Source organism: Oncorhynchus masou, chromosome 27 (genome assembly GCF_036934945.1).
Source record: "Oncorhynchus masou masou isolate Uvic2021 chromosome 27, UVic_Omas_1.1, whole genome shotgun sequence".
NCBI lineage: Eukaryota > Metazoa > Chordata > Actinopteri > Salmoniformes > Salmonidae > Oncorhynchus > Oncorhynchus masou.
Genome location: NC_088238.1, coordinates 62,367,139 through 62,377,837, shown reverse-complemented (window position 1 = coordinate 62,377,837; position 10,699 = coordinate 62,367,139). Strand labels below are relative to the sequence as shown.

Below are 10,699 nucleotides of genomic sequence, written 5' to 3'. Positions count from 1 at the left end.
TATGTCTCTCCATGTTGTAATCACAGTTGATATGTCTCTCCATGTTGTAATCAGTTGATATGTCTCTCCATGTTGTAATCAGTTGATATGTCTCTCCATGTTGTAATCAGTTGATATGTCTCTCCATGTTGTAATCAGTTGATATGTCTCTCCATGTTGTAATCACAGTTGATATGTCTCTCCATGTTGTAATCACAGTTGATATGTCTCTCCATGTTGTTATCACAGTTGTTTAGACCAATGAGACAGAACAAGAAAACAACATGGAGGAGGAGAGAAGGACATTATCCCTCTCTAAATGTAGTACTCACAGTGAAAACAACATGGAGAGAAGATAAATATATACAGTATATTCCTTTAGTACTCACAGTGACAACAACATGGAGAGAAGATAAATATATACAGTATATTCCTTTAGTACTCACAGTGAAAACAACATGGAGAGAAGATAAATACATACAGTATATTCCTTTAGTACTCACAGTGACAACAACATGGAGAGAAGATAAATATATACAGTATATTCCTTTAGTACTCACAGTGACAACAACATGGAGAGAAGATAAATATATACAGTATAATCCTTTAGTACTCACAGTGACAACAACATGGAGAGAAGATAAATATGTACAGTATATTCCTTTAGTACTCACAGTGACAACAACATGGAGAGAAGATCAATATATACAGTATATTCCTTTAGTACTCACAGTGACAACAACATGGAGAGAAGATAAATATATACAGTATATTCCTTTAGTACTCACAGTGACAACAACATGGAGAGAAGATAAATATATACAGTATATTCCTTTAGTACTCACAGTGACAACAACATGGAGAGAAGATAAATATATACAGTATATTCCTTTAGTACTCACAGTGACAACAACATGGAGAGAAGATAAATATATACAGTATAATCCTTTAGTACTCACAGTGACAACAACATGGAGAGAAGATAAATATATACAGTATATTCCTTTAGTACTCACAGTGAAAACAACATGGAGAGAAGGTAAATATATACAGTATATTCCTTTAGTACTCACAGTGACAACAACATGGAGAGAAGATAAATATATACAGTATATTCCTTTAGTACTCACAGTGACAACAACATGGAGAGAAGATAAATATATACAGTATAATCCTTTAGTACTCACAGTGACAACAACATGGAGAGAAGATAAATATATACAGTATATTCCTTTAGTACTCACAGTGAAAACAACATGGAGAGAAGGTAAATATATACATTATATTCCTTTAGTACTCACAGTGACAACAACATGGAGAGAAGATAAATACATACAGTATATTCCTTTAGTACTCACAGTGACAACAACATGGAGAGAAGATAAATATATACAGTATAATCCTTTAGTACTCACAGTGAAAACAACATGGAGAGAAGATAAATATATACAGTATATTCCTTTAGTACTCACAGTGAAAACAACATGGAGAGAAGATAAATATATACAGTATATTCCTTTAGTACTCACAGTGACAACAACATGAAGAGAAGATAAATATATACAGTATATTCCTTTAGTACTCACAGTGAAAACAACATGGAGAGAAGATAAATATATACAGTATATTCCTTTAGTACTCACAGTGACAACAACATGAAGAGAAGATAAATATATACAGTATATTCCTTTAGTACTCACAGTGAAAACAACATGGAGAGAAGATAAATACATACAGTATATTCCTTTAGTACTCACAGTGACAACAACATGGAGAGAAGATAAATATATACAGTATATTCCTTTAGTACTCACAGTGACAACAACATGGAGAGAAGATAAATATATACAGTATATTCCTTTAGTACTCACAGTGACAACAACATGGAGAGAAGATAAATATATACAGTATAATCCTTTAGTACTCACAGTGACAACAACATGGAGAGAAGATAAATATATACAGTATATTCCTTTAGTACTCACAGTGAAAACAACATGGAGAGAAGGTAAATATATACAGTATATTCCTTTAGTACTCACAGTGACAACAACATGGAGAGAAGATAAATATATACAGTATATTCCTTTAGTACTCACAGTGACAACAACATGGAGAGAAGATAAATATATAGAGTATAATCCTTTAGTACTCACGGTTGGCCAGTAGTTGTTTCTGTAGTGAGTTCACCTGGTTGTTAAGACTCTGTTGTCCCCCCATCCCTATTCTGCCCACCCCACCACCTCCAGACAGGGGCGACACCAGCCTCTCCTTATCCCAGGAACACTCACTCCCTCCTTGGGAGAAAAACAGGCACACAGGGGGGGGGGGACTTCCATGAACCAGATACTACAGGAGACCGCCAGCTCATTCAGTTGCATTGTTTCTCATCCTGATGTGAAATACGGACATAACTTTGATCTTTAACAATGCAAACACTTGACTTAAAGCATTCAGGTATAACGAACCCTCATAGCAGTGCCTCAACCCTCATAGTGACTCATCCCTCATAGTGACTCATCCCTCATAGTGACTCAACCCTCACAGCAGAGACTCAGCCCTCACAGCAATGACTAAACCCTCACAGCGGTGACTAAACCCTCACAGCGGTGACTAAACCCTCACAGCGGTGACTAAACCCTCACAGCGGTGACTAAACCCTCACAGCGGTGACTCAACCCTCACAGCGGTGACTCAACCCTCACAGCAGTGCCTCAACCCTCACAGCAGTGACTCAACCCTCACAGCAGTGCATCAACCCTCACAGCAGTGCATCAACCCTCACAGCGGTGACTCAACCCTCACAGCGGTGACTCAACCCTCACAGCGGTGACTAAACCCTCACAGCGGTGACTAAACCCTCACAGCGGTGACTCAACCCTCACAGCAGTGCCTCAACCCTCACAGCAGTGCCTCAAACCTCACAGCAGTGCCTCAACCCTCACAGCAGTGCATCAACCCTCACAGCGGTGACTCAACCCTCACAGCGGTGACTCAACCCTCACAGCGGTGACTCAACCCTCACAGCGGTGACTCAACCCTCACAGCGGTGACTCAACCCTCACAGCAGTGCATCAACCCTCACAGCAGTGCCTCAAACCTCACAGCAGTGCCTCAACCCTCACAGCGGTGCCTCAACCCTCACAGCGGTGACTCAACCCTCACAGCGGTGACTCAACCCTCACAGCAGTGCCTCAAACCTCACAGCAGTGCCTCAACCCTCACAGCAGTGCCTCAAACCTCACAGCAGTGCCTCAACCCTCACAGCAGTGCATCAACCCTCACAGCAGTGCCTCAACCCTCACAGCAGTGCCTCAACCCTCACAGCAGTGCCTCAACCCTCATTTCCCACATTTTGTTACGTTACAGCCTTTTTATAAAATTGATTAAATATTTGATTTCCCTCAGCAATCGACAAACAATACCCCATAATGACATCACAATATTCCATAATGACATCACAATACCCCATAATGACATCACAATACCCCATAATGACATCACAATACCCCATAATGACAAAGCCAAAACAAATTTAGACATTATTGCAAATGTATAAAAACAATAAAAAACAGAAAGACAGGATTGTGTCGAGGCACAGATCTGGGGAAGGGGACCAAAGCACTTCTGCAGCATTGAAGTTCCCCAAGAACACAGGGGCCTCCATCAATGGATTAAGTTTGGAACCATCAAGACTCTTCCTAGAGCTGGCCGCCCGGCCAAACTGAGCAATCGGGGGAGAAGGGCCTTGGTCAGGGAGGTGACCAAGAACCAGATGGTCCCTCTGACAGAGCTCTAAAGTTCCTCTGTGGAGAAGGAGGAACCTTCCAGAAGAACAACCATCTCTGCAGCACTCCACCAATCAGGCCTTTATGGTAGAGTGGCCTGGCAGAAGCCACTCCTCAGTGAAAGGCACATGACAGCCCGCTTGGAGTTTGCCAAAAGGCACCTAAAGACTCTCAGACCATGAGAAACAAGATTCTCTGCTCTGATAAAACCAATATTGAACTCTATGGCCTGAATGCCAAGGGTCACATCTGAAGGAAACCTGGCACCATCCCTACGGTGAAGCATGGTGGTGGCAGCATCATGCTGTGGGGATGTTTTTCAGCGACAGGGACTGGGAGACTAGTCAGGATCGAGGGATGAACGCAGCAAAGTACAGAGAGATCCTTTATGAAAACCTTCTCTCTCTCCACACACACTGATTCTCTATTTCTCACACACACCTCCCAGTCTTACCTATGTGAGACAGCATGCCAGGTGACAGCAGGCCGTGAACCCCAGGATGAGGATGCCTGGAGCTTTCCGGAATCCCACCCCCAACAGAGTGCTTTGGAGGCCGGCCCGGACGAGAGCTGAGAGAGAGGGGGGGAGAATGAACATTTGTGACAAAAGAAAGACTTGACAAATTAAAGGACAGACACGAACACACGAACACACACACACACACAGAGACACAGAGGGGGAGAGGAGGAGAGAGAGAGATGGGGGAGAGAGAGAGCGAGAGAGAGAGAGGGGGGGAGGAGAGAGAGAGAGAGAGGAAGAGGGGGGAGAGGAGGAGAGAGAGAGAGATGGGGAGAGAGGGGGAGAGAGAGAGAGAGAGAGAGAGAGAGGGGGAGAGAGAGGGGGGGAGAGGAGGAGAGAGAGAGAGAGAGAGAGGGGGAGAGGAGGTGAGAGAGAGAGAGGGGGAGAGGGAGGAGAGAGAGAGAGGGGGAGAGGGAGGAGAGAGAGAGAGAGAGAGAGAGAGAGAGAGGGGGAGAGGAGGAGAGAGAGAGAGAGAGGGGGAGAGGAGGAGAGAGAGATAGAGAGAGGGGGAGAGAGAGAGAGAGGGGAGAGGAGGAGAGAGAGAGGGAGAGAGAGAGAGAGAGAGAGGGGAGAGGAGGAGAGAGAGAGAGAGAGGGGGAGAGGAGGAGGAGAGAGAGAGGGGGAGAGGAGGAGAGAGAGAGAGAGGGGGGAGAGGAGGAGAGAGAGAGAGAGAGAGAGAGGGGGAGAGGAGGAGAGAGAGAGGGGGGGGGAGGAGGAGAGAGAGAGAGAGGGGGAGAGGAGGAGAGAGAGAGAGGGGGGGAGAGGAGAGAGAGAGAAAGAGAAGGGGGGAGAGGAGGAGGAGAGAGAGAGAGAGAAGGAGAGAGACAGAGGGGGGAGAGAGAGAGAGAGAGAGAGGGGGGAGAGGAGAGAGAGAGAGAGAGAGAGAGAGAGAGAGAGAGAGGGGGGAGAGAGAGAGGGGGGGAGGAGGAGAGAGAGAGAGGGGGAGAGAGAGAGAGAGAGAGAGAGAGAGAGAGAGAGGGGGGGAGAGGAGGAGACTGGATCCTCCAAATGTATTAACTGAACTACAAAATACAACCATCCAAGCAAATTCCAATTAATTCAACTCTTCAACTCTTTAACATTATCCTCAGCTCTGGCATCTTCCCCAATATTTGGAACCGAGGACTGATCACCCCAATCCACAAAAGTGGAGACAAATTTGACCCCAATAACTACTGTGGAATATGCATCAACAGCAACCTTGGGAAAATCCTCTGCATTATCATTAACAGCAGACTCGTACACTTCCTCAATGAAAACAATGTACTGAGCAAATGTCAAATTGGCTTTTTACCAAATGACCATACGACAGACCACGTATTCACCCTGCACAGCCTAATTGACGAACAAACCAACCAAAACAAAGGCAAAGTCTTCTCATGCTTCGTTGATTTCATATTTGTTTTGACTCATGTTGGCACGAAGACCTGCTGTACAAATTGATGGAAAGTGGTGTTGGGGGAAAAACAAATGGCATTATAAAATCCATGTACACAAACAACAAGTGTGTGGTTACAAATGGCAAAAAACACACATTTTTTTCAACAGGGCCGTGGGGTGAGATGAATTGGCGAGGGCACTAGAGCAGTCTGCAGCACCGGGCCTCACCCTACTAGAATCTGAAGTCAAATGTCTACTGATGATCTGGTGCTTCTGTCACCAACCAAGGAGGGCCTACAGCAGCACCTAGATCTTCTGCACAGATTCTGTGAGACCTGGGCCCTGACAGACCTGGGCCCTGACAGTCCTGGACCCTGACAGTAAATCTCAGTAAGACCAAAATAATGGTGTTCCAAAAAAGGTCCAGTCACCAGGACCACAAATACAAATTCCATCTAGACACCGCTGCCCTAGAGCACACAAACAACTATACATACCTTGGCCTAAACATCAGCGCCACAGGTAACTTCCACAAAGCTGTGAACGATCTGAGAGACAAGGCAAGAAGGGCCTTCTACGCCATCAAAAGGAACATAAAATTCAACATATAAATTAGGATTTGGCTAAAAATACTTGAATCAGTTATAGAACCCATTGCACTTTATGGTTGTGAGGTCTGGGGTCCGTTCACCAACCAAGAATTCACAAAATGGGACAAACACCAAATTGAGACTGGATGCAGAATTCTGCAAAAATATCCTCCGTGTACAACGTAGAACACCAAATAATGCAGAGCAGAATTAGGCCGATACCCGCTAATTATCAAAATCCAGAAAAGAGCCGTTAAATTCTACAACCACCTAAAACGAAACGATTCCCAAACCTTCCATAACAAAGCCATCACCTACAGAGAGATTAACCTGGAGAAGAGTCCCCTAAACTAGCTGGTCCTGGGGCTCTGTTCACAAACACAAACACACCCCACAGAGCCCCAGAACAGCAGCACAATTAGATCCAAACCAAATCATGAGAAAACAAAAAGATAATTACTTGACACATTGGAAAGAATTAACAAAAAAATAGAGCAAACTAAACTAAACTAGAATGCTGTTTGTCCCTAAACAGAGAGTACACAGCGGCAGATATTTGTTTTGTTTTTGACCTTTATTTATCTTTATTTACCTTTACCTTTATTTAACCTTTATTTAACAAGTCAGTTAAGAATACCTGACCACTGTAACTGACCCAAACTTAAGGAAAGCTTTGACTATGTACAGACTCAGTGAGCATAGCCTTGCTATTGAGAAAGGCCGCCGTAGGCAGACATGGCTCTCAAGAGAAGACAGGCTATGTGCTCACTGCCCACAACATGAGGTGGAAACTGAGCTGTACTTCCTAACCTTCTGTCCAATGTATGACCATATTAGAGAGACATATTTCCCTCAGATTACACAGATCCACAAAGAATTAGAAAACAAACCCAATTTTGATAAACTTCACAGTGTGACATCACAGCAGCAAGATATGTTACCTGTTGCCACGAGAAAAGGGCAACCAGTGAAGAACAAACACCATTGTAAATACAACCCATATTTATGTTGATTTATTTTCCCTTTTGTACTTTAACTATTTGTACATCATTACAACACTGTATATATACATAATAGGACTTGTAATGTCTTTATTATTTTGGAACTTCTTTGAGTGTAATGTTTACTGTTCATTTTTATTGTTTATTTCACTTTTGTTTATTATTTACTTCACTTGCTTTGGCAACGTAAAGATATGTTTCCCATGTCAATAAAGCGCCGTAAATTGAGAAGAAAGAGATGAGAGAGAAGACAATCCCTTGCATCACTCCTGTTTTTTCAGCCACTGCTCTATCTGTCCTGAGTTTCATTCTCTATCTGAGATTATCTGAGCTCTATCTGCCCTGTGTTTCATTCTCTATCTGAGATTATCTGAGCTCTATCTGTCCTGAGTTTCATTCTCTATCTGAGATTATCTGAGCTCTATCTGCCCTGTGTTTCATTCTCTATCTGAGATTATCTGAGCTCTATCTGTCCTGTGTTTCATTCTCTATCTGAGATTATCTGAGCTCTATCTGTCCTGAGTTTCATTCTCTATCTGAGATTATCCACTGCTCTATCTGTCCTGAGTTTCATTATCTATCTGAGATTATCTGAGCTCTATCTGTCCTGAGTTTCATTCTCTATCTGAGATTATCTGAGCTCTATCTGTCCTGTGTTTCATTCTCTATCTGAGCTCTATCTGTCCTGTGTTTCATTCTCTATCTGAGATTATCTGAGCTCTATCTGTCCTGAGTTTCATTCTCTATCTGAGATTATCTGAGCTCTATCTGTCCTGTGTTTCATTCTCTATCTGAGATTATCTGAGCTCTATCTGTCCTGTGTTTCATTCTCTATCTGAGATTATCTGAGCTCTATCTGTCCTGTGTTTCATTCTCTATCTGAGATTATCTGAGCTCTATCTGTCCTGTGTTTCATTCTCTATCTGAGATTATCTGAGCTCTATCTGTCCTGTGTTTCATTCTCTATCTGAGATTATCTGAGCTCTATCTGTCCTGTGTTTCATTCTCTATCTGAGATTATCTGAGCTCTATCTGTCCTGTGTTTCATTCTCTATCTGAGATTATCTGAGCTCTATCTGTCCTGTGTTTCATTCTCTATCTGAGATTATCTGAGCTCTATCTGTCCTGTGTTTCATTCTCTATCTGAGATTATCTGAGCTCTATCTGTCCTGTGTTTCATTCTCTATCTGAGATTATCTGAGCTCTATCTGTCCTGTGTTTCATTCTCTATCTGAGATTATCTGAGCTCTATCTGTCCTGTGTTTCATTCTCTATCTGAGCTCTATCTGTTCTGTGTTTCATTCTCTATCTGAGATTATCTGAGCTCTATCTGTCCTGAGTTTCATTCTCTATCTGAGATTATCCACTGCTCTATCTGTCCTGTGTTTCATTCTCTATCTGAGATTATCTGAGCTCTATCTGTCCTGTGTTTCATTCTCTATCTGAGATTATCTGAGCTCTATCTGTCCTGAGTTTCATTCTCTATCTGAGATTATCCACTGCTCTATCTGTCCTGTGTTTCATTCTCTATCTGAGATTACCCGCTCTTCTATCTGCCCTGTGTTTCATTCTCTATCTGAGATTATCCACTGCTCTATCTGTCCTGTGTTTCATTCTCTATCTGAGATTACCCGCTCTTCTATCTGCCCTGTGTTTCATTCTCTATCTGATATTATCCACTGCTCTATCTGTCCTGTGTTTCATTCTCTATCTGCGATTATCCACTGCTCTATCTGTCCTGTGTATCTCTCTCTCTTTCTCACCATCCATTTATCCCTCCCTCTCTCTCTCTCCTTCTCACCATCCATTTATCCCTCCCTCTCTCTCTCTCCTTCTCACCATCCATTTATCCCTCCCTCTCTCTCTCCTTCTCACCATCCATTTATCCCTCCCTCTCTCTCTCTCCTTCTCACCATCCATTTATCCCTCCCTCTCTCTCCTTCTCACCATCCATTTATCCCTCCCTCTCTCTCTCCTTCTCACCATCCATGTATCCCTCCCTCTCTCTCTCCTTCTCACCATCCATTTATCCCTCCCTCTCTCTCTCCTTCTCACCATCTCTCTCTCTCTCTCCCTCCTTCTCACCATCTCTCTCCCTCTCTCCCTCCATCTTTCGCTCTCTCTCTCCATCCATCCATCCCGCTCTCTCTCTAGTGTATATAATGTAAATGATGTGCTATTGTTAGTTCCTGTCATCCCAAGGACACCTCCCTCTTCTCTCCCTCATCTTTTTTCTGATTATATTCTTCCCTCTCTCTCTATCTCTATCTCTCTCTCTCTCATTCTCTCTGTCTCTCTGTTGCTCTCTCTCTCTGTTGCTCTCTCTCTCCTGCTCTCTCTCTGCCTCTCTCTCTCTCTCTCTCTGCCTTTCTCTCCATCTCTCTCTCTGTCTCTCTGCCTCTCTCTCTGTTGCTCTCCCTCTCTCTCTCCCGCTCTCTCTCTGCCTCTGTCTCTCTCTCTCTGCCTCTCTCTCTCTCTCTGCCTCTCTCTCTCTCTCTGCCTCTCTCTCATCCTCCTTTGTTTCCCACACTCCTTCTCTTCCTGACTTTCTTCTTCTTCTTTCCCTTCCTTCATACGTTCTTCTTCTCTCCTTCCTCTCCCTCTCTTTTCTTTCACTTTTCTGCTTTGACAAACAGAGGACACCTGCAAACCAATAAAACATCCTCTTCAACAGCTGGAGTGTGCAAAGCGCAAAGTCAGCAGAAACAGGCATGACACCCTCTGAGCCGGACAGGAATGTCAGAGAGAGAACAGGAGAGAGAGAGAGAGAGAGAGAGAGAGAGAGCAACAGAGAGACAGAGAAAGAGAGAGAGCAACAGAGAGACAGAGAAGAGAGACAGAGAGAGAGAGAGAGAGAGAGAGAGAGAGAGAGAGAGAGAGAGGGGGAGAGAAACAGAGCTAGAGAGAGAGAGAGAGTGAGAGCAACAGAGAGACAGAGACAGAGAGAGAGAGAGAGAGAGAGACAGAGAGAAACAGAGAGAGCGAGAGAGGGGGAGAGAAACAGAGAGAGAGAGAGCAACAGAGAAACATAGAAGAGAGACAGAGAGAGAGAGAGAGAGAGCAACAGAGAGACAGAGAAGAGAGACAGAGAGAGAGAGAGAGACAGAGAGAGAGAGAGGGGGAGAGAAACAGAGAGAGAGAGCAACAGAGAGACAGAGACAGAGAGAGAGAGAGAGAGAGAGAGAGAGAGAGAGAGACAGAGAGAAACAGAGAGAGCGAGAGAGGGGGAGAGTAACGGAGAGAGAGAGAGCAACAGAGAAACATAGAAGAGAGACAGAGACAGAGAAAGAGAGAGAGAGAGAGCAACAGAGAGACAGAGAAAGATAGACAGAGACATAAGAGAGGGAGAACAGAAGAGAGAGAGAACAGAAGAGAGAGAGAACAGTAGAGAGAGACACAGAGAGAGAGAGAGAGAGAGAGAGAGAGACACACAGAGAGAGA

The 10,699-nt window shown here is 43.9% G+C and overlaps 1 protein-coding gene across 1 annotated transcript in view; it reads right to left on the bottom strand.

Annotated features, from left to right (window-relative positions):
• Window positions 1–2,104: 2,104 nt before the first annotated feature.
• dachb (dachshund b) overlaps window positions 2,105–10,699 on the bottom strand; it is a 65,065-nt gene continuing 56,470 nt past the window's right edge. The window contains exons 2-3 of the mRNA XM_064940834.1: window positions 4,222–4,337; window positions 2,105–2,276 (exon numbers count right to left, since the gene is read on the bottom strand). Of these exons, the coding sequence (XP_064796906.1) occupies window positions 2,125–2,276; window positions 4,222–4,337 (268 nt within the window). The 3' untranslated portion in view covers window positions 2,105–2,124. The remainder of the gene's footprint in view (window positions 2,277–4,221; window positions 4,338–10,699) is intronic.